Source organism: Cetorhinus maximus, chromosome 24, assembly GCF_964194155.1.
Source record: "Cetorhinus maximus chromosome 24, sCetMax3.hap1.1, whole genome shotgun sequence".
Taxonomy (NCBI): Eukaryota; Metazoa; Chordata; class Chondrichthyes; order Lamniformes; family Cetorhinidae; genus Cetorhinus; species Cetorhinus maximus.
Genome location: NC_135902.1, coordinates 30,198,772 through 30,224,333, shown reverse-complemented (window position 1 = coordinate 30,224,333; position 25,562 = coordinate 30,198,772). Strand labels below are relative to the sequence as shown.

General features: G+C 40.8%; 1 protein-coding gene across 2 annotated transcripts in view; it reads right to left on the bottom strand.

The window, feature by feature from the left end:
• LOC144699742 (netrin-1) overlaps positions 1-25,562 on the bottom strand; it is a 170,642-nt gene that overhangs the window by 8,723 nt on the left and 136,357 nt on the right. For both annotated transcript variants that reach the window (XM_078570932.1, XM_078570933.1), the window contains one exon: positions 17,576-17,650. In XM_078570932.1, coding sequence (XP_078427058.1) covers positions 17,576-17,650 — 75 coding nt within the window. The remainder of the gene's footprint in view (positions 1-17,575; positions 17,651-25,562) is intronic.

Below are 25,562 nucleotides of genomic sequence, written 5' to 3'. Positions count from 1 at the left end.
CCTGAATTCTGTTACTATCCTCTTCATTGTTTGCTACATTTGAATTTTCTATCATTGCAAATTTTGAAATTCGGCCCTCTGTACTCAAGTTCAGCATGTTTTATTAATATATATCAAAAAGAGCATTGATCCCAATACCAACCTCTGGGGAACACCACTGTATACTTCACTCACTGCAGTCTGAAAAACAACCATTCACCACTACCTTCTCCTTTCTGCTCTTTAGCCAATTTTGCATCCATGCTGCCACTGTCCCTGTAATTCCATGGGTTTTATTTCGCTAACAGGTCAATTATATGTGGTACTTTGTTAAATACCCTTTGAAGGCCCATATACACAACATCAACCACAGTACCCTCAACCGTTCCTTCATGAAACAACTCAATCAACTTAGTCAACACAATTTAGATTTAACAAATCAGTGCTGACTTTCATTTATCAGCTCATAATTTTCCAAATTCTAATTAATTTTGTCACTGATGATAGTCTCTAAAAATTCCTCACCATCGCCGCCAGGCTGATTGACCTGTATTTGTCAGCTGTATTGTATCCCTCTCACCTTTTTTAAATAGGAGCAGAACATTTGCAATCCTCCAATCCTCTTGCATCAGCTGTTGGCCTCACTGAAGTTAGCCCTCCTCCAGTTAAGTATTTTTATGCTTGATTGTTTTTGACATTCTAATATCTTTGAGGGATGATGGGAATGCAGCCTCAGAACTTTGGTGAGGTCAGATGAGATCATCTGCTACATTTCCTTTGATGGCTGAACAAGCGGATTCTGGAAAGGCAAAGTCAGCCACAGGTGCCACACATGAAGTTGTCCCTTGCCAGTGGTGCAGGATGATTGCTGCTGACATGTTGATTCCAGGCCAGGGTTGACGTCTGCTTTGGAGTTTCTGAAACCATATGTCGTTGTGTTGGCGAATTCCAGAGTTGATGTTGCCACTTGCACGATCGTCAGCCAGAGTTTCCCATTTGTCATAATTGATGTTGAGGGCTTTCTTGTCTCTTTTGACATCCTTGGAACAGAGCTTTGGGCACCTGCCAGTCTCTTGGCGTAGGCTGCCTCCCCGTATAGTACATCATTGGGATTGCGGGCATCTTCCATCCTGTGCACACGCCCAAGTCAGCAAAGCCTTCTTTGCTTGATTAGCACTAGGATGCTTGATGTGAAAGGACTGCTTCATTGGTGATTGTGATGCCGAGGATGTGTCATAGACACCAGAGATGTTTATCCTTTTCTATAACTATTTGAAACCTGATATAATGATGTCTGCTCCCCAAATGTTCTCCCATTGAAACATGCTCCACTTGCCTCACTTCCTTACCAAAACAAGGTCCAGTATTGCTTTCTTCCTCACTGGGTTGGAAATGCACAGATCAGGAAAAAATTGTCTTGTATGCATTTCAGGAATTCCTCCCCCTCTTTGCCCTTTACACTGTTACTATCCCAGTCTAGTCTAATGAAGTCCCCCATTGAAGAAAACACCGTCAAACAAAGGCAGTTTCAATCACCCTCAGTTATCTTCTAGTCTTTCCACTGAAGTGACCTTAAGCATTGGTTTTTTGTCTCTGTTTGAATGCCTTCAGCTGCCCACAGTAGGGTTTCAGCTGCAGGCCAGTATAAAGTAAGCACTGCATTACAAAGGGGAGCTCTGAGAACTGAACGCAGCATTATACATGAGCTTTATGCAAAAAAACAGTGCATTACAAAGGAACATTTTACTTAAACCCTGCTTATACCTTTATTCCCTTTGAATCACCTTCAGCTTGGGTCAGGACCCCTAAACTTTATACAGATTGCTGCATCAGGAGGTATTAAATTATTTGTTCAACATATCCACACATCTTCAATTACCTCTGAAATTAGCAGGAATTTTTTTATCAGCTCTGTTGTATTCAGTAAAGCTGAAAGGCAGTGGTACAAAAGTACCCTGAAATCTGATCATATTAAATAAAACTACTTAGATTATAGTTGTCCAATTACTGTGATTATCTTGTACTTTCATAACAACTGTGAAGTTACATCAGAAGTGAAAACGCCTTAATAATCTCCAAGTTAATTTCTTTTGCTGGTAGAGATAAACATAGCAGATCGGTCAGCATCTGAAAATCAATAACAGATTAAGGTTTCAACTGTGACCCTTCATTAGAATTATTTGAACTGTCTCACTGCTTACTACATAGAGTACTCATATTACTCAGCTAAAGAGATCAGGGTTAATCCCCGATCTATAACTCTTGAATTGTCTTTGGTCAAGGGAACGGAAATTCAACCAAATTTCCTGGCCCTGATTACAGACTAATGATTTCAGTAGGAAAGTATAACTGCGTTTGTGGACAATGGGTAACAATAAGATCAGGCTTGGCCTTTCTGGTTCCAAGGGTTGAACAGACTGCTAAGCTTACTGACATAAGAATATAAGAAATAGGAATATAAGAAAGAGTAGACCATATAGCCCCTCTAGCCTTCTCTGACATTCAGTAAGACCATGGGTGATTTTCTACCTCAACTCCGCTTTCCCACCTGCCCTACCCATAATCCCTTGATTCTCTGAGAGATCAAGAATCTATCAATCTCAGTCTTGAATATACTCAACAATGGAGAATCCCCAACTCGCTGGGGTAGACAATTCCAAAGGTTAACAACCCTCTAAGTGAAGAAATTTCTGTTCATTTTACGTGATTGACCCCTCCTCCTGAGGCTGTGCCACGTCTTCTAGATTCCCCAGCCTGAAGAAACAACCACTTAACATCCACCCTGACAAGCCCTTTCAATTTCTTGAATGTTCCAATGAGATCACCTCTCATTCTTCTAAACCTCTGACAATAAAGGCCCAATTTACTCAGGCTGTCATCTGACAACTACCGTCTCATCCCAGGAACCAATCTAGTGAATGTTTGCTGTACTGCCTGTGAGGCAAACATATCCTTCCTCAGATATGGACACAGCACTCCAGGTGTGGTCTCACCAAAGCCCTATACAATTGTAGCAAGACTTCCTTATTATTGTGCTCCAATCCCCTTCAATAAAGGCCAACTTGCAATTTGCCTTCCTAATTGCTTGCTGTACCTGCATGCTAACTTTCTGTGTTTCTTGTATAAGTATACCTAAATGTCTCTGAACATCACTGTTTAAAAGTTTCATGCCTTTTAAAAAATATTGTTTTTCTAGTCTTAGTACCAAAGTGAATAACCTCATACTTCCCACATTATATTCCCATCTGCCACTTTGCTGCCTTCTCACTTAACCTGTCTATATCTCTTTGCAGCCTCTTTGTGTTCTCCTCACAGCTTACATTTCTACTTAATTTTGTATCATCAGAAAACTTAGATACATTACCCTCTGTCTTTTCATCTAAGTCATTAATATAAATTGTAAATCACTAAAGCTCCAGCACTAATCCTTGTGGCACTCAATTAATTACAGCATAGCAACTTGAAAATGCCTGTTTACCCCTACTCTCAGCTCCTGTTCATTAACCAATCCTCCATCCAACTCCATGGGCCCTTGCACATTAGCCTTTTGTGTGGCACCTTATCAAATGCCTTTTAGAAATCCAAGTATACTACATCTACTATTTCTTCTTTATCTACCAACTAGTTACACCCTTACAAAAGCGCGAATAAATTTGTCAAACATGATTTCCCTTTTGTAAAACTATTGATTCTGTCTGGTCGTACTATGATTTTCTAAGTGCATTGTTAGGACTTCCTTAATAATAGATTGGCATTAATAATGGCATTTCCTTGATGACTGATGTCAGGCTAACTAGTCCATAAATCCCTGGTTTCTCTCTGCCTCCTTTTTAGAATAGCGGTGTTACATTTACTAACTTCCAACCCCTGAGACCATTCTAGAATCTAAGGAATTTTGGAAAATCATAGCATAATGTGATAATGACCAGATAATCTGATTTTGTAATGTTGATTTAAGGGTAGCTATTGGCTACCGGGGATAAGTCTCCTGCTCTTCCTCAAACAGTGTCATGGGATCTTTTACTTACACCTGAAAGGACAGGTGGAACCTCAATTTGACAGCACCTCTCACATTGTAGCACTCCCTCATTTCTGCATCAGACTGCCAGCCTTGATTGCTGAGCATGGTTGTGTCTTCATTCACATCAACATGCACACTTACAGAAGGGGTCATTGGATAGTGAGTAGGAGCAAGAACTCTGGTCAATTTTCCCATCTTAACCCAAAGATGCTGAGGCCAATTGTAAGTACCTCTAACACCACCTAGCATACCACAACTAACTCAACATTGATTGAAGATCAACTTTGGAACCTTCTTAGTTAGTACAATTCAGCTACACACTAAATAAAATTAGCGAGACATTGGGGAGGCTTTAATTTTTTTGTCAGAAGGCCTGAGGAGCTGAGAGAGGCCCTCAGAAACATAGAGTGAGTTACAATTTCTGAAACATGGTGACAGAAAATCAGTGATAATGAATCAGTTGAAACTTGAGTGGCAAAGGAAGAGAGTTTGGGAAAGAGTCCAAAATGGATACTACAGTCGTTCTTTTCAATTGTTCGTGTGTTCTTTCCAAGTTATTTGCCAGGCTTTTTGACTTAATTTTATTATTCATTAAATTGCATTTAAAAAATGCAAAAGCATGCAGATGTCAGAAATTAGAAACAAAAACAGCAAATGTTGAAAACACACAGCAAGTCAAGTATCATCTGTGGAGAGAACAGACACGCTAATGTGGGGTGGGGATCATTTTCAAAGCTGAAAAATAATGTGGACAAACCTATAAATAATATATATAAATATAAATATATATATATGTATATGTATATATACGCACACAAAATATAGGAGAAAACCAGACAATCCCAGGGAGGAATCATGACTGGAATGGTGTAACAGATAATTTCCACCAAGTGCAGAATAGCAGTATTAAAACATTAAAGAAAGAGAGAGGATATTACAGATGAATGACATTTAAAAAGCAACAGAACAAAGGAAAGACACAAATACACTAAAAAAAATAATTTTATGTTAACACTTTATGGGTCATTGCGAATGGATCAAGGAGTGGCGATAAGGGTCGTAAAATAATGTACACAAATAACAGGAGCAAGAAGAAGTTTCTGGGATATGGGAAAAGGACAGTGAAATTGGACTAAGTGGACAGCTCTTTCAAAGAGCTGACAAAGGTGCAATGGACCAAATGGCTGCCTTTGATGCTATGAATTTCTATGAACAAAGCTACAGCCAGAAGTGTACTGAGAGGCATTGTACCTCTGCACCAATACCACTACTTTTTCTTAAAACCGCAGATTGAGCCAGCAATGCTGGTGTGGAATCAGCAAGATTTCAATTCTTGCAAAGGATGTCAATCAGCACAATTTAGATTAAAGTTTTAGAATTAGCATTCATCCACCTAACATTCCAAGGATAATTTGTAATAATTATAACAACTTAGAGGAACATTTTTAACTTTTCACAGGAACACACTGAGGCTTGTGATATTGGACAGGTGTATAAAATGCCGGTTTAGGGCTGATTTCTAACCTGTGCTATTCCAGATCTGTAACAGGGAAATTCCGATGCCTATATTTAGCTCTACAGTGTGTAATCTATGAGGCAGCTACTAGATTGTCCACTTGCCTCTTTCAGCAGGGGAGAGACACTTCCTGTAACAGACATCAACCCAGTTTATTGGCAGAAAAGCTTTCACTGTAATCCAAAAAGCCCTCCTGATGATCACAGGCAAAGTGGATTAGTTTTTAAGCCGTGGCAGTCAAAACCTAGCTGAGCTGATTGGAGGAAATTGCCTGTAATTTGTAATTGAGGGGAGCTGCTAAAGTGAGCAGCAGGAGCCCTTGTATAGCCATGTGACACATCTACATTTCAGCAATACCCCCTGAGGAGGCAGAAAATCAAATGAGTCACAGCTTTCACTGAATTTCTGTTGGATGCTTAGTAACTTGTGATGATACCAATCATCGGCAAGGCTTGCCCCTTACCCAATCAGCGACCTCCTTTCTTGTGAGGGATTTTGCGGTAGTTTTAAAAGATTATACATCTAGGACTCCACTAATTTACTTGCATCTGTAAAAAAAAAATGAGTAAAATAATGCAAGTCTCTGCGAATTGTCGCAATGTTGGGCAATTGGGGGCAAGTAGAAATTCTGCCTTTCTCCAATCACCGTTTTAAAAAATTGCCTGACAGTTTTAATTGCAGAATTATAACTTGCCTATCTCTTGTACAGAATAGCTAAGTAATCCTACATCTTATATATGTGGCAAGTACAGAAAATATATCAACGGCAGTATATTTTTAAGCACTGGAAGCGTTCCCATTTCCCATCAGTCAGTATTACAGCTGGTCTTGTGATTCTAGGGTGAGTGTTGAAATAATGAGGTCCGATGGCAGTAGGCTGCTGTTCATTTCAAGAATATCATTTGACACAGACACAATACATCCAATGTTGCCATTTAAGTTGATACACTAATTGAATCAAAATTATCAGTAAAGTCTGATCTCTGTGAAATGTGGGTTTTATAGACTGTGGTCTTATTTACTGCAGATGTACATAGTTATCCAGAGGCATCCACATCCCAAGGATAATTTGTAATAATTATCACGATTTAGAGGAACACTTTTAACTTTTCACATGGGAAAGAAGTATTTCTCTAAGTACATCCAGAAGAGAAGTTTAACTTGGCCGATTCCAAGTATTTTCATTTTATATCTTAAGATTACATGTGTAATGGCCACTCAGACATATTTAGTTGCAAAATAGAAATTCCATCCCATGAGATGCAAGTATTTGCTCATTTTAAGTGCTGGTCACTTGTGAGTTATCAGCCCCTTCCTTATGACTGTATACATCCTTTATTTTATACTCTCCACTCAAAAAAATGTGATTAGTTACAGTACTGAAAAATCTTACAAAAGCGTTAACATTCTCTACGAGTTGCTTCTTGCCCCTCTCTATGAATAAGTGACTGCTAATTTTAGAATTCTCTTAACATTAGCTCAAAGACTTGATATAAAGGAAATTGTTATTCTTTATAACTTCCAATCTCTGTAGTTTGAGTTATTTCTAAACCTAAAACAGCTTTATATTGATATTTGAAGTTATGAAATTCATCTGAGCTCCGCCAGACCACATCCCAAACCTGAGTATGAACACTCTGTGGGTCAAAGATTAAATCAAAGGTTAGTCATTGAAACTGTCCACTGTAGTTTCATAAGATTGTTGGGGATACAGCCTTTGCCAGTAATCAGCTGGTGACTAATAAATTGCAGCAACAATGTTGGATTATCATTCCTCTATGGATGTAATTATCTGTCAGGGATGTGAAGCACACTTAACTCACAATGACAGCTCAACCAATGCAAAAAATGATCATAATTTAACCCATACAGTGAATTGAACTTGTTTATTTAAGTTCAAGAACTGATTTTCAAGCAGTGATGGAGGGGGGAGTTTTAAACCCCAAAAATGCCAGGGTTTTGGTCAGGTCAGGCATGTAAAAAAATTTAAAACCTCAAGCCCGCACCAAATCCACCTCAAACCCGCCCAATTCCAATTTTGACAGAGGTGGGATGGAGGGGCTGACAACGATCAGCTGCCAAGAGATCGGTTGCTTATTTAAATATTTTAACACAGCTACATGCCTCCGATTTCCTCTCTCTTTCAGGTTTAACCCGGCAGCTAAAGGAAGGTGAGGACTGTTGCATGGAAGAGCTAAGTGCTGTTCCAGAACTGCTTGTGGGACAAGAGGAGCGAGAGTGCTTCCGCCACCCCCTCCTCAAGTTAAGCTACTTCCCTCATGATCACCGACCACCCTGCAATCTGGCCTCACTGTAGTGATCACTGACCCCTTCCCCACGATTACGGACCTCATGATCACCAAATCCCCCCCACACTGTCATCAAGCGCCTTTCACTATTGCTCCCACCCCTGTGATCACCAACTTCCGCTGCAATTACTGACCTCCTTCATGATTGAATTCCCTCATGATTGGACCTCCCCATCCCCAGTGATCACTGCCCCCAATCTTTGCCCCTAATATGTCTCCAACCCTCCATGATAATACCCCGATCCTACGAGACACACTGCACCCAACCCCTCCCTTGATTTGAGAGCTTTACCATGGCAGCAGGATACCCACAGGCTCCAGGGCTGGAACCTCTTCTGTAGTGTTCTCCACCCACAGGGGAACAAGCCTGGCAATCAGATCTCAGCATTCAGGGAATCCAGACTTTTGGATTACTCCATTCCTTCCCCCTCCGCACCCTCACCCCTATAACCTCTTTAAAATCCAACCCCAGTGAATATCTGGGCCATTACCTCAAGATTATATAAGTTTCAATATCTTCTATCATTTAGGTTTATCAAGTTATCTTGATTAAATATTGCGAACTTGGAGACTGTGAGACACAAATGGGTTAGACAGTGGCCTTGTCTCTCTGCAATATGGGTCTTAATTTAGACCAGACTGACGCGATGAGAGTTTCTTCAATGCCTGGGTTGTAAGTGAAATGAATTTAGACAATCTCGCAGCCTATCTCCTATCTGATTCCAAATTAGAAATCTCACTCAGAGGGTCATAAGAAGGTTGGTATTGGCCATGGACAGCTATCACTCTATCTTCACGGGCAATGCTCTTCTAAGACTATATTTGAGTCACATTGTTGGGTGAGCTAGGTGCAAGTTTATTCAGCATCTACTATTACACTTGATCCGTGGATGTTTGATGCTGATCCTAGGTTCCTAAAATTGGAAGTGTTCACTTTGTTGATCACACAAACTCACAAAGTAAAACGATACTGTTGTCAAGTGACTAATTCCCAATCAGTCATCAAACTCCGTGTGAGAGTGCAGTTAACATCCTGTCATCTCTTCTATTGCGACTTTCTACCTCTAGTAATTGTTCTTTAAAACATCACATCCCTTCAGCAACTCCCTGTTCATTTCTGTACCTGAAAATATAATTTCTTTAGCACAAAAATGTTCTTGCATCTAATAATGGTGTATTTTAATTTTCAGTCAAGTGTAAGCGTTTGCAACTCCCTTTAAACTGCCGGTGGGATCAGCATCTGTACAAACCTACAGCAGCCTAAATAAGAATGCTTGTTTCTATGTGATTACAGTGTTACATTTAATACTTCTCTGGGGAAGACATTATACAGAAGTGAAACCAGTCACTGTCGTTTCTCACCTATGGCCAGCAGGTTGAAGCTAGCAAGAATCCACTGAAAATTGTATGTCAGTTTATTTTATACTCCCCACATTCCTGAATAAAACCTGAGAAGAGGAGGAGATCTGAAGACGGATTGAATAATAAGAGTAGATCGAAGGGCAAAGCTGTTTTCTAATCCACTCTTAGTTTGGGCTGTTACTACTCAAATTTTATCACAATTTCAAAACTTCTTTCCCCACCGAAAAATATATATTCAAAAGTAAGTTGGGAGGAAAGTATTACGCAGAAACTAAAATTAAAGAACACTTGCAAATGTCTCAACCTTGAAATGCTCTTCAATATTTTTTTTTTGGAACTGCGCCAGAAGTCTTGCATCAATTGCCTGGAACTCATACCCAATCGCTCTATTGCCATTCACTTCAGCATACTCTTGAAGTTTCCTGCTGCACTGTATCTTTTGCAAGTGCATATGTTAACACTTAACAGTTCCAAAGCTAGAGGTATCTATGTGGGGGATGGGGGTGGCAATTCTGCGTTTCCCCTGATATTCCTGTCTATGGGACATATATTACAATTAAGATTTATAATAGTGTTTTCAGTATTACATTAACACTGAATTATGTACACAGACTCCAATCTATAGTGAATGACAATGTGACAGCATCACAGCAATCCAATATGGTAATCTCACACATACTTTATTATTTTATGTCTTTAGCCCAAATACAGTGTGCCAGCTTGTTTAATGGTAGGCCCATTAGGATTACTTTAGAATGGTTCACTTCAGAGTTTGCTTTACTAGAATGGGAATATAATTTAGTAAAGGTTATTTATTATGGAAGTTTGAAAGGAGATGCATTTGCCAACTTAAAGGAAATTGCATACAACTGGATTCTCAAGAGCAAAAAATTATTTGAATTTTAACTTCCATATTGATGTGCACTTCTCCCTTGGTTGTGAGGCAAAGAAAACTATGGCCTAGTTTTTCCAATCATATTGCCAACGATAACCCATCAAAATGAATGGGCTGCTGTCGGCGTTATGATTGGAAAACTTAGGCTAATAGTTATAACATTTAATTTCTATTTCAGTAAAATCTGGATAAACCATTTGAATATCTTCTCAAAGGACTATTTAATTTCATAATCCACCAATTTCCTGTCCTGATGGCATTGACTCCTTGCTGGAGTATGGTTCTATATACATCCGTCACTCTCCGCTACTTTACTCAAGTGACTATTCCTCATTCAATGATTGTTCACAGACTATTGGACTGCAAGGGCATGTTCAATTGGGGAATGAAACCTGGTCTGCACGCTCCAGCTACTCTCTGGATAAACTTGCAAAATCATCAAGGGACCTGAAGATGCCAATTTTCAAACACAGCTCTATGCTGCATCTCTCAAATGTAAAGTCTGGTCGTAAATTGTGGTCTATAAACTCCAAGATCAGTATGGGGATTAGTGGCCTCAGCTGATTCCAGCTCTATTCACTATCCATATGTTTTTTGGTGATATCACAATGTTACACACCAATCAAATATTTGTTACATTAATATTCGTATTTGCTTTCATTTTAATAGTACTAGAAGGCAAGTGGCAAGAGCAAATATAAAAAGCATGATTTTAGGGTTTTTTTCTCATTACTTCTGTTAACCATTTGATGACTGAAAAGACTTTACTATTTCGACAATTCAAAACATATAGAGTAGATCATTTGCAAAATTTCTGAGGAAGCAGTTAGGTTCCTTCATTCAGCGCATTCCTGCAACATATAATTTGTTGAAATGTAAACATGCAACTGCTGTCAGGAGGTTAAAGCAGAGTTGGAGTAACAGCAACAACATTCACTTGGGGTTGAAGATGTTAGCCATTTGAACTGGCTTTCCCATAGATAACCCTTCAACCATTCGGCTTTTGCCCATTCTCTTCCATTTGATTTCAATTAGTGATGGAACAAAGGATTCAAAATAAGTTTAACCATCTTCTAAATGAATGCTCTTAAACATTTCTTCCTAAACTAATATGGGATGAAATCAAACTGTACAATTTCTTTACAATCACTTAACATGTTGGAAACAAAATTGCTTTGTTCACAGTTCTAAGGAAGGCGTTTTACCATGGGTGATGCCTGCACTGAAACGCAGAGAAAGGGATTTCAAAACAACTGCTTTTGTGCACTAATATTGGAAAGTGCGATTTCACCCCAAAGGAATTTCAATGGTTAATGGAGACTAGAGGGATCCAGAGGATAAGAATTCCTGAAATGTCTGCTTTAACAACTGCTACGAATCTGTACTTCACAGGAACATACGGTTCAAACTTATACAGTTGCTTTAAAAACCTCCAAAAGAATGTTGGCAGGGGTGACTGTCGGATGCCATCTCAGGCTGTTTTTTTTTGCATGATGGCCATTTATAGCCATTCCGGGTTGTGTAATCAAACTGGCCCTGATCACAGACTGCTACTGGCATGCATTAATAATCAGTTAATGGACACCATCTGCTCCATCATTATTGTTGGTTAAAAAATGAAAAAGCCAATTGGTCATTCTCCTTGAGTGTGTTGGACTGTTTGTTAACTATTGTATCCATGAAACCCCACTGTGAACAGTAACAATTTCTTGCTATAACCACAGCATAGCCTTCAGACAATTTGTTACAAAAAATTTTTAAAAATAAAAAAATACTTGCATGCAATAAAAGACACCAGCACCTTAGGTTTCTTCTGCTTGATGCGTCAGATGGGACTGTACTGTTTTAAGGAGGAGCCCATTTAAGGTCAGAGTGTTACCCTCTAAAACAAATTCATTTCCACTTGCTTCAATATTGTGTTGGATAATTCTTAATGGCATTAGATAGTAACCAAGACATTGGGCCGGATATTCCAAGCAGCGGCAATGATGGTCAGATTGCCGCTGTACTCATTAATTCTTCCAACCCAACACTGCTACACATTTCTTCCAAGACCTTCAGATCTTGGCTGTCACAGAAATGTGCAGTGCAGAATCCCTCGGGCAACTCTGTCGGAGCAGAGTAGAGTCAGGGGAAGACAGGACACGTCCCCTTTTTATAACACTAGCTGCTGTCTGTTGAGTTTAAAGGCTAAAGTACCATGGAATTGTCCAAAGTCTCTGACTCGACTAACTTAAGAGTCGGAGACATTCATGGAGGTTCCCAGGGAGCAGGAGACTTCAAACTTCCTTGGCAGTTCCCGCGTAGGTCCACAGGTCAGGACTCCCATAGGGTACTGACACGCATCTTCAGTAGTACGTCCGGTCTCCGGTGATCTGGAGGCCTGAAGATTTGGCCCAGTATTTCTAAACCACAACTATTTTAAATTCATTTGTGGGTTGTGAGCATCATGGGTAAGGCCAGCATTTATTGTCCATCCCGAATTGCCCTTGAGAAGGTGGCACTGCAGTCCATGTGGCAGTTTGAATCCATAATAACTTAAGATCAAATTCTGTGTTAACTCCAATTCTGCACGAGTACTAAAGCTGATTCGTAAACCACAATGCTCTAGATTTGGCAAATGTTCAAGTATTTGGGAAAATTGAGCAAATTTTGGCCTACTTTGGTTTCTTGGTGATACACCTCCATGAAGCAGTGTTGGTTACACAAACAGCAATAATTTACTGATTCTAGATCCGATGTGTGCTGAGCTACATCAAAAATTGCACTTTGAAAATATCACATGGTGCATAACAATCTTCAACTGTGGTAAATAAAAGAATAAAAGGCCCCATGAATGATTACAGAATCAAACAGCCTTTCAAAGAGGGTATTTGGGGGAATGAGTTCCTCTGTTCACTAATTGTAGGAAAATTGGAAACAGTTTCTTTATAAACAGACTTATCAGTTATTCCAAATAGCGCATGAAGGAATTCTTCCCATGTCTATCAACACAAACCAACTACGAGAGTAGTTCAGTACAGTGCCCTTTAACTACCTCTCTGAAGAGCACCAACTATAGTTTCCAACCACAAAGACATATTTTATATAAGTGACAACCAGTCTTAGGAAATGCCTCCATGGAAATAATGGAGCCGTTGAGACAAAGTGCAAGTTGTACATGAAATGCACAAAAGTTGGGAAATTTGTTTTTGCATTGAGAATGCACATCAACATTTGATGCAAATTTAGCACCAATAATGGGTAGAAAAGAGGTTGATCAACTTGTTTTTCAGTTTCCTTGTTGCACAGAATCAACCTAGGTGAAATTTTAAAACAAAATGTGCTTAAAGTCAGTTTTTTAAAACATATCTTCACACATACTTTTCTCCCCCTTTAGAGAATAGAGGGGAAGGATTCCCAGGCTGATTATCAGCCTATTAAACCATGTCGCATAAACTCCTGGCATGGGACCTGAACCCAGAGTTTCTGGCTTAGAGGTAGGGATGCTACCACTGCACCACAAGACCTCCTCTTAAAGTTAGTGACTCCTCTGACAATTGCTTTACTTTCATAGATTTTTACCTGTTCTGGTTTCTGTTTCATTTGACATTACTTTCATCTAAAGCTAAATCATTGAAAAACTTACTATTTTTCCAGGGAATTTAATTTTGGTGGATTATTAAATCAATAGAGTCAACTCAAGTTGAATGAGTCCAAATGTATTGTTTTGAAGTAACTGCTGCTGAGTGGACTGCATTCTGTCAGCATTATACACTAATGGTACTGAGATTTCACCAAGCCCATCATAAATGCTGCACTAATCTGAGGAGGGAACTGTAGCTGGTAAATTGCTGCACTCTTTAAACAGACAGAAATACTGTAACATGAGATAAATACTGTCTCCAAATTAGGGGATTTTCAGCATTTTAAAACAACTTTCACTCCTTTTGCAAATTAAGCATTCAGAAAAAACTGTTGATTGAAAAAAATGGATTCAACCTGTAAACAACTGAACCACACAGGCCAGGGTCAGGTTGGACCCGTGCTCAATGCTGCTTCTGCCAATTTTAGTGGAGCTTTGGTCAATGTGCTGCAATTGGCCCCTTGGTAAATTTGGGGAAAATTGGCCAGAGTTCTTAGCGTCATAGAGACATTGCAGTGCAGAAAGGGGTCAGTCGGCCCATCAAGTCCAAGCTGGCTCTCTGTAGAGCATTCCAATCTATCCCATTCCCCCTCCCTATCCCTGTATGTTTATTTCCCTCAAGTGCCCATCCAGTTTCCTTCTGAAATCATTCACTGCCTCCACTTTCACCGCCCTCGCAGGCAGTGAGTTCCACATTATTACCACTCACTGTGTAAATAAATTCTTCCCCACATCCAGCCTGCATCTCTCGCCCAAACCTTAAATTATGCTTGAAGACTATTTTGCAAACCCTCGCTAGTAGTACACACCTGAGGAAGTTGAGAGAGGACAGAATAAGACTTGGTGGCAATGCTGCCTTTGATGTAGCCTATACTCACTATTGAAGCTGAAACATAAATAGTGGCCACTTATACACAGTACTGGAGAATAACTACTGCTATCTCAGGAAAGCAATTTCAGGAGAGGAGGGGAACAAATTGGCAGCTTTCATTTTATTATATTTGTTGCGCTTGTCAATTTTTTCCCTCTCTCTTCTGAAGCCATTTGATTCTTCAGATATGTTTTTAAAGATGCTGCATATCCTCTGTTACCTCATCTAACTGGTATACATTCATGTGTCAGCCTTGACTGTGAGCACCCACAAACTCTTTGAACGGGAGTACTGCCATAACCATGCCCAATCCTTCCCTCACCCAAACCTCACAGCCATGCACTTCCAGCAGAGATTTCTAGATAGTGATTGGTATCTAAGGCAGAGACTCTAAAGCCAGTGGTTGGAAATTCCATCACTGCCCTATCTAGGATCTAACATAGCGTAGACTGAACAGAAAACATTCAACCTTCCTGACTTCTCACTGGACAAATTTAATGAGTTTGGGAGAGTTATTTAATAATATGTATTTATTAATACATATGATTTTTTTTCACAAAGTATCCTTAAGATGGCAATTTAAAAACTGGCAGCATTTGTGCAACATTTTAAGTGTGCATTTATACTGTAATTACCATGATGCTAAATTTGCCGCATAACTCCAGAGCTGAATCCCAGCCCAATTCCAGATACAAGTGATGTGAGACTCCCACTCGATGGAGGCAGTCTGAGAGCACTTGGTTTAACATCACATGGTGTTAAACCTGGTACTCATGGGATCCAAAGGATTTCTCAGCTCTTTTTCAATTTAACCCATTATTTTAAATGCTTAGACACATAGCTGGAGCATAAAAGCACCATTAGTATCTGAAATTTTGTTTTTCAGAAACTCATGTCCTGCCTAACAAAATTTTTTTTTTCCAAACAGCATAATCAGTCCTGTCTGTGTCAGCTTTCAGAAAGAGAAACTGGCTCATTAGTTGCCTGTTGACATAATCATAATAATAATTTCAAAAACCTGTTTTAATTTCTTAGTAACCATCCATCAATAATCCTGCATCTGCTGATTAAATTTCATGCTGGAACCAACAGTATAAATTTTATCTGTCATGCATGGCAACTGTGACTGATAAGAGTGGATGATTTTGTGCTGTTGGCTGCTTATCTGTCAGCACAGCACTAACACTCTAAATGATCCCAAAGTGTTATCAGACAAAGCTTAAATGCAAGATGTCAAAAATGCAAGAAATGAGTTATATGATAAAGGGGATACGCATTCAGTTTTTTTCTCTAAGGATTTATTGACTAATGATTCCTGAAAACGTTAATGGTCACATATTTATAAGTGGAAATAGGGCACAGTTCATAGAAACTTGTACACAGTACTTAGCAATTTTCTGTAACGCTTTCTACCCTATCGATCTCTAAATGCTTGCTTCAGGCCATATTGTTCAGGCCAATAGTGTGACCGAATCCAAATTCTTTGGCTGCTGCATGCTGTGGTGGGAGAAGGCATGCAGAATTGGGATGGCATGGATAGGGTAATCAGTTTTTCCATGTAGGGGAACACACCACTCAACAGCTTAACTGGGAGCAGCCTAAAGACATGTGAAGCAATTCAGAACATTCCTATTAACTTGCTAACTCATTTCCCACCACCTCCAACATGCTAGTCCATGGCATATTCTTAACAGAAATACATCTGTAGCTTGCTGCAGTGCTATACCAAAGTTGGTTAGAAACATTTGTATGACGTTCAGATTAGGGATATTGACAACAGTTTAAAGTTTAGGTTACTTTACATTAGTAGAGCAATAATCTGGTAACAAGTTAACATAGATAATGATGTGGGAAGGAATAAATGACAAAAGTATAGGTGCTTTTGAGATGCCAGGCTTGCAAAAGTAATTTGAGAAACATGTAGCTTTTTTGAAAAAAAGTTAAATGCTTAAATAGGAATATACATCTGAGAATATCAATGTGACTTTGATATACTTTTAAAACTATATCGTTAAGAGATGTACACTTAATAGGTTGTAGGCTTAAAAGGATAACAAACTGAATTATGCATAGGCAGTATCAATTACCACAAGACAGGGATTTCATTGAAACTGCAGTTGGTATATTATCATTGACCTTGGCACTCTTGCCAAGGTTGCCACTCGTGACCTGTAATGTATTTTGCAAAGTGTATATGCGTAGGTATCAGGTGAGACAACAGGATTAATCTTAACTGTGATCAGGTGAGGTGTATAACATACTTTAAATTAAATTGTGAGAGCAGATGCGGGTTCAAACTCCTAAAAGGTAAAATTAGCATTCATGCTAGGAAAATCTTCTCCAGAGAAAGCGATCTACATACGGAATAGACTTCCAGGGCGGGTAATAGAGGTGAAAATGCTGGAATCTTCGAGGAAATGATTCAATGCTGATCTCTGATATGATGGATTGTTCTCACCCATAATTATATTGTGAATAGCAATATGTTTAACCAAGATGATGAAATAATAAGAGACACACCTAAAAATTTAAGCAGGTCATTGGGGAAAGGAACTAAATTCACAAATAAAGTCTTAAATGAGTGTAGATAGTGAGTAAATTATTTCTTAGCCCTAATATCTAGGGTTTTGAATGGAAGAAGCAGGGGCCCGCATTCTGTGTCCAATCTTAACTTTGAAGCATTTATTAATATTTACTCCACCGAATTTATCTTATGGCCTGTTATGTTTCCCGCCTTTTCTTGACTATTTTTACAAATAAACTTGCACATTGGGGAGAGGATATTTAAAGCTTTGAACTGTAGATTTGTATTTTCAATGGATCTGACATATACATAACAGAAATAACTAATTTAGTTCCTTTTCAATAATTTAATTCCCAAAATAGATGACACATCAAAAAAGACAATAGACAATCTGCTGCTGGCTCTCCCGAACTTATCACAAAAGCAGAATTATGATCCTACTTAAATAGAACTGTCGTAAATATTCTACTCACCATAATCTTTTTTGCAGTACTTTTTCATATTTATTTTCAGTTTTCCCTTGGAAGCCTTGCAGTATGAGTCACAGTCTGTTGTGGGATGGAGAAGTAAAAACACACACATTAGACTACAAAAAGACGTGGTAAAAACAGCATTGCTCAGAATAGCTGAGTCCTTACGGAATCCATCTGCTGCTGCCAATTGTGTTGTCTAATAGGTCTTATAGAGCATTCATAACGCCTTAATTTCTATAGAAAAAGTCACACAAAGAGCTCTGTCTGGTAAATACTTTGCTGTCTGCAGGCAGTCTTTGCCTTATTTGAGATCTTTAGGCCTCCCCTATTTACACCACCCAGGTCTCCTTTAAGCTACAGATTCCCCTCCTGTCAAAGTGGCACTGGCCCCTGATTAAGGCCCATGGATACCTCATTGTCACCTCAACTCAGGCTTGTGTCAAACTTCGCTTTCTTTCCATGGAGATTCTAACTACAGGTCATTCTCAAACAACAGAAGGTCAGGCAGGAAATGAGGAACCCATTGGGCATTAGCAATGCTTTTGGTGTCCTCTCAAGATAGGTGAACAAATAAATGTTCCACAAAGCACTTTTAATTTATATTGAGCCTGTTGCTCCTGCCTTTCCCCTACTTGGCTGTAATGATAAGACACATTTGATATATCTGTTAACATACACATAAGTGATTACATCCAAATAAAACCTATTGTTGGGACTGGATCCAGAGACTTCCAAGATTGTTAAAGTCATGTAGTACCCTGTGACAGCCACTCCACTGATATATATTTAAGTACATAACAAAATAAAAATGGAATGCACCTCTCTTCTCGGTCCTACCCCTCAAAAGGAACTGTCCATGCATGTACTCAGAACTGCTCTTGCTCTGTCACTATAATATAAAGATTGGGGTTTCCGCTGCACTTCTGGCAAAATTAGGCAGCAGTACAGGTGCAGCTCTGAGGAAATTTCCAGCTATCACATCCTTGCTGGCGTATATTTACTCATATAAGAATCCCCCTCTAGTTCTTCATCCAAATAGCCTTTTTTTGCACCTGGGTTTATGCACTGATCACTGTATTAAACTATTCTGGCAAGGGGGTGGCACATCTCATCCAAGTCCAATCCTGTCATCTATGCACATGCATTTCCAGCCAGGCTTTAAGTGTAAATGATGGCTGATTCTCCCTTAATCCAAGGGTGACGAGTCCAATTCTAACACCCTCAGCTGAGATCAGGTAACTTAGCACCGATCAAGAATTTACCCTGGGACCTTCTGGTCTCGATGGCTCAGTTTTACACTGATTTTATCAGCTTATCAACTGAGCCATCAAGTAGCCTTGTCGCCCCCCTTTAACTTTTTACAGTCTCCTCATTCCACATAACTGTCTTCCAAACTGTCTTGACCTGTACTGTGGTGATCTATTTTCAAGATAGTTCCTGCAGCATACACAGTTCATGCACACACACATACACATACACACACACACACATGCACGTGCACACACACACATACATCCACATCATTGGCTTTCAGTTGGTTAAATTGACCTAAATGTAGCGGTTGAGGCATCAGTCACTTTATTGAAAATCAGCCAACCAGCAATTTGCCTGCTTGAGCTAACTTAAAAGTCAGGGAATGAAATTTAAGCAACTTAGGAAAGAAACCTGACGGTAGTGTTTTCACCAGCAAGAATGAGATAATATTCCTTTTAGAAAAGATTGGTTTGGACATAGCCATATTGCAACAATGCAAAATTTTGTATTAAAGAAATAGATGACTCACTGGAAACTTAAAATTAACTTCAGCATTTTAAAAATAAAATTTCACCAAAGAAACAAAATGATTCATTTTATCTTCTAAATTAAATTCATTAGAAAAACAGTTATACTTCACTCATAGCGTCAACCAATGCATTGTTATAACTCTTTTTGGAGCTTTTTAGGGCTAGAATATGAACAAACTTCATTGTTTTTCTCTTAGCTCAGCCAGGGCTTTATTTTCTTTTATGTTTTGAGTGAAAGCGATTGCCCTGGCAACAGGGGGAAAAAAGAAAAAAGTAGAAACATTGCAAGTAATACAGAATTAGCCCCGAACAAAGCTAAATCCCAACCCAAATGGAAGTGAAGACTATGCTAACTCCACTCTGTTTACAATTAAGTTTTTAAAAAGCACCAAGATTTCCCTGGTTCCTTACTTGCTTCTCATTCGAAAATTACATTTAACAGATGCAGATGGGGCAGTGCAGACTGGAACTCGGGCATAAACCTCTATCTGTGGACAATTGAGCGCAAATGAGTGCACAGTAGCAGAGTTTTCTTCTTGTTCAACAAGATTGATTGAAAAACAAATTGCTGCAAATAAAGCATGTAATTAGATTAAAGCCCTCGCCCAAGTTACCAGGACTGAAACCAAATGGTTGGCATTTGAGGAGGCAAGGTCCAATTTGCATTTTTTTGTCCTTTGCTCTTTGCAGACAGTATGAAGCAACTTCTGGAACATTCTGCACAAGCTGAAGACATAAAGAAATGTATTCTCTGAAGTAAATCCTTGAGGAATTTGATTAAGTAGCAAAGGGATAACTTTAAAATGAAGGCACTATCTATGTTGATTAAATATTAGGCATCTTGTGATAGTTCAGTTATGAAGTGAAAATACAAACACTGGCCTCTTTTTGCCAGGAAGTTCCTTGTGAATAATAGTACAGCTGTAAAGAATAGAGGGTCGCATGCCATCATTCATGAAAGATAACAATGTCTGTTTTGTCCCGAACAAATGACTTCAAATTTTATATATAACTGAATTATTTAACTACCCTCATAACTCTGTGTGCTGTTCCCCAGAGGGGGTGGCAAAGACATCAGGACATTTATCAGACCCAGCTTCTCCCACCTGTTACACAGCTGCTGTGCATTCCTTTCCAGGTTGTTTGTATCACAGGATGTTTAAAGAGGTTTATTTTGGAGGCACCTGATCATAAAGGCTGCAGCTTGACAACCAAGTAAATTTCAACAAATAAGTTCATTACTACTGAAAATAGATTGTATTGTATGGGCATTTTGGGCACCCCTAGGGCCAGTGATTTGGTAACACTGCCATCACTAAGAAATTAGCATTTTTCACTTCATTGTCTTCTAAAATTACAGTACTTGGACAGCAAATTGGGCTACATGGAACAGCATGGACATTCATAGGACCTCCTATGGGACCCTGTACTGAGTTAAATCACTTGCATCAACAATCATAACTAAATTTTTACATAAAATATTGTGTCCCTAGATGAAAAGTACAATGTATTAAGCAGAAAACATTATTAATGCTCACAATGTTCCTTTCCTTTTGCTGCATTTTTTGTGTTCAGGTTCCTTAATTATAATCATATTTATAATGGCTAAACAAAAGTAGATCTTTTTTTGTGATTTGCTGTAAAACAAAATCAACCAGAACTTCCTAGAAGCTATCAGGTGAATGTGAAATAGTTCCCTAGAGATAAGAAATAATTGTGTCAGTCAAATTGCTTCAATCTAAAATTCCTCCAGGGTCTGGTTACAGAGTATCTAGTAATGGGGCTGGGGAAGAGGTTGCCGATCAATCAGTGGCAAGTTGGGCACAGATGGGGAGAAAACATGCAGTGCAGTGGAAGTGCATGTGTTTCTTTTCCCCTGTTGTTCTCTATAGAAACTACTCTCAATCTCAGCTAAAGCTTTCTAGCAGGCACTCGCCTGAGGGAAGACATGATAACTGCAGTGTTTAATGCATTTATGTAGATCTTTTGCAATCCATTGGTGAATTGAGCATCACTAAAGATTTTGGCCCCAATCTTCTAAGTCTGCAGGGCCTTTCTGGCAGCAGGAGTAAGTCAGAAAATCCACTCCTGACCTCACCTACATGCCTCATGTCATGCTTGTGTAACAAATCTTGAACTTTACAAGACAATTCTGTTTTAAAATGCTTCCTTTAATTTAAGGTGAAATGGAATGCTCTGGATAGGGGTATGAAGACATATTAACTCTGCCCAGAGACAGGGCCGTGTGATCTGGTTGGCATGGGGAAAGAAACTCAAACCAAAACCTATCAAAAACCAAGTGACAGTTTTCACACCTTGACAAAAAGAGGTACAGCTGCTTTGTGAACACAGAGACACATTGATGAAGAGAGAGAGACAAAAGGAACTACTGCTGTGAGAGAAGTAACAGCTACTGCTGTGAAGCGCAAGGTGAACTGTTTATGTGTTAACAACTAAGCAAAATGCTTGTAAAAATTGGTTTTCTGTTCAAAAGGAAGGGAACAGGGCTGACAGGACTTTGAGATTTAAGGAACAAGGAGTCAGCGAGGTGGGCCTTGCTGGTGAAAGTCAGTGCTGAAATACTCCAGCTGAGTGGAACAATTTTTGAAGGACATCAGTGGACTCGACCTGACATGTCTAGGAAAAGTAAGCCTGCTGGAAGCTGGGAGTACCTTGGTACTTAGTCTTGAATTGCTACCCATGTATCCGACATGCGGTACACAGTAAATGAAGTTGAAAGAAGAATCTTAATTGAGTTAATTAGTTAATGCGGAGGTACCTTTTCTTTAGTTTGGTGTAGTTGTTGCCTGTTAAGTAATGTTTGACTTATGTTGATTTTGTTTGTCACAGTAAAAGTCTTAAAATGTGAATTAATGTTCTGCAATTCTTTTTGTCAGTGGTTACAATTCAGATAGCCGGTGGTGAAGGATAGAACTGGAGGCTAATCTTTACACATTTATAAGCTTTTATTTACAGAGACACATTACAAACATGCACCTCCAAACCCCAACGATCACAGTTGCAGTCTGCTTCTATACGTAAGAGCAAAAGTGCATCCCCACTTAATAATCACCACCTGAACACAATTTGACATTGAATCAATATACAATTAACAATGCTTACTTTCCAATGAGTAGATTGTGGCCAGGAAATGAAATTGTCTTGATGCATGTACCCCAGAAAGGGCCAACCTCCATTGGCGCATTTCCCGTTGCAGGACCTTCAACCCTTCAGCATCCAAAGTAGCAATTTCACTGAGCACCACTCCCCAGAAAACTGAACTATAAGCAAATATCCCTTGATAAGCTATGCATTTCCTGTAGTGTTTTCAAAGCAGGGAGAAGGGCTTTCTTTGTGAAATTCAGAGTAATTTGTTCTGTTAGCTGTAAATGCAGACAAACCTGTGCCAAAGGACAGCTCAACCCCTTTTTTGCCATCATAAGAAAGTAAGGATTGTGCTGTAAATCCAGAGCCACAGCCCAAACTGTCTCTGGCAACAAGCGGCTTGAAGAGGATAACTCCCTGACAGTGTTAAACTGGGTATAGTAAAGCCTTTTGGGGTATCCGGAGGCTGTGAAAGGTGCTACAGAAATGTTCTTTTCTCTTGAACATATGACAAAGATTTGAAAGTAAAGGAGAGACAAATAAAAGAAACCCAAAATACCAAAACCTTCCATTACAAGACATCTGCATCTGAATCCATAAAAATGTGGAGTTCAGGCAAGTTTTTCATCTGTTTTATTGACTATAAGCAATTTTAATGGTTTGGATCTGGCCCCAGCATGGAGAGGCTTGATTAGTTTGTGTCTTACTTAATCTAGGAGCTGATCTGAAGCCAATTCACTCATTGTTGATAAAAATGGAAACCAGACTATTTCTTCTTTCCCACTTTTATGAATGCAGGAGCAAATGTATCTCTTTGAATAATCTGGGGATGAATTTTCTGGTTGGCGGGGGGGTGGTGGAGCAGGAGTGGGCACGGACTCGATCGCTGCTCACGATCAGGTCCGCGCTGCCATTTTACCCGGGCGGGCCAATTAAGGCTCGCCCAGAGTACTTCACGGCTCCCGTGCATAGCGGGAGTGGGCAGGCAGCAGCGGGTGCACTCAGCCCGCCGGGTCCAATGGCGACCCAGCGGCCTGTATAAAGGAAGGCCCTGGCACCCTCGGAAAGGCTTCTCACAATGGCCGGGTGAAGGGCTGTGCAGAGGGGCAATGAAGTTCATGCAAGTCCAGAGGGTAGGCCATCGGGGCAGGCCAGGCCAGAGGGTAGGGTGGGGGACCTGTGTGCCCCTCGTTTTTCAGATGACTGCCTTGCTGCCCTCCTCGAGGAGGTGGTAGCACGATGGGAGATGTTGATCCCCCAGGATGGGAGGAGGAGGCCCCCCCCACATGATGAAACATGCCTGGGAGGAGGTGGCGGAGTTGGTGAACTCCTGCAATGTAGTGCGGCGCACCTGGATCCAGTGTCGCAAGCGCTTCAATGACTTGTTGAGCTCTGGCAGGGTGAATACCATGTTGGCATTGGTCATTTAACTCAGCAGGTCAGCTTACCCCCCTTCTGCCCCCTCCCCTCTCCCCCCACCCCCCCACCCCTCCACCAAGTCTGAGTGTAGTGACTGCATTGAATCATTGACTGCATGTGTCCTTTGCTGGGTGGGCCAGCAGATACTGCCCATGCTGAGGTCAGGCTGAGGAGGTGATGAAGAGATGTGCTTTGCCCCCGCAGCATGTGTTACACTGAGTCCCGTGTGACTGGTTTGGGGACATATTGGAGGAGCTGCACCTAGGCGCTGTGTTTGAACTCCAGGACATGTCAAAGTCAGGGTGAAGATATGCTGGGAGGGGAGCTTCAAGGTGGCGTGGCAACGAACCATCTGCTGCCCTCTACGCTGCACATGCTTGTGCCTCCTTGCTATGGAAGGATATACCGTGTGGTGCCTAATGTGATGTAGGCAGCACGTGTCCAAGGTGGGGTGGGGGTGGGGTGGGGAGCAAGCCTAGCATCTTTGTGTGAGTGTTCAGCAGCAGTGGGGTGAGGAGGCACTGGAGCACTGATATGTCCCACTCTGGTTGGGGTGGGTCGTGCGCAAAGAGAGTCCATGTTTAATTTGCACTAATCAATGCTTGTCTCTCATTTTCAGGAGAAAAATGCTCATAACGCGGCACAGCATGCGCAGATCACCATTCTTAGCTGGGTCGGGCAGGAGGCCCTCAATCTGGAGAGGCGCCATGCGCCCAGGTCCACTGGTGTCGGTGAGGCTCGGGTGCCATGGGCAGGTATTTATGCCCAGCAGTGAGGCCACCTCTGTTCTATCAACAGCCATGGCAGTGCTGAATGTTCAGTGATTGAAGTTTGTGACATGGCTTGACCATTGCTTATGGAAGGATGAGCGCATAATGATCTGGGGGATAGGGATGCACATTGACATTGTCTCACATTAACTGATCCAATATCCTTGTTTTTCCTTTCAGCATCATTGGAGCAGGGCCAGGAGGAGGAGCAGCAGAGGCCCCCTCTCATACCTGAGGGCCCTGAAGTCTCGGACTCACCAGCTTCACACCATCTCTGTCAGGCAGGCACCAGCGCAGATACTAGGACCTTGGTGGGAATTCGAACATTGGCTAGTGTCCTGGGGCACAGTGGTGAGGGCACTTCACAGTTGCTGGAGGAGCTGGCAGAGACAGAGAGTGCCCATGGCGCCAGCAGTCGGAGGACTGCAGGGGACCAGGCATATGCTCAGTCGGTGCCTGATGATGTGCCTCTGGAGTCGTCCACGATGCAGCAGCTGCAGGAAATGCGGCCGGGTGTGTGGGAGCATCTGGGGGAGGTACATGAGACTATGCTTGGCTTGGTCTCTGTGGTGGAGGAGTATACGTGGACGATCGCCGAAGCAATGAGCCACATGTCCGAGTGCCATGCATCCTCCATGGAGAGAGTGGCGACTCTCGTGGAGGGACTCCTACGGAAGACCCGTCAGGACTTCCTGGAAATGCACTCAGACCAGCAAGCCCTCACATCGGCATTGACCTCAGCTGGTCATTGCCAGTGTGGGAGATGGACTGGGCATCAAGTTTCCCAGCTCGGAGCCCATCCATCCATGGTGAGCAGGTAGGTCCGAAGTGACATCACGTCGGCGCAGCAGTGCCTGTTGTCTCTGTGGGCACCACTCAGGGTGCTCCGGACGAGGGCAGCAGCTCCTC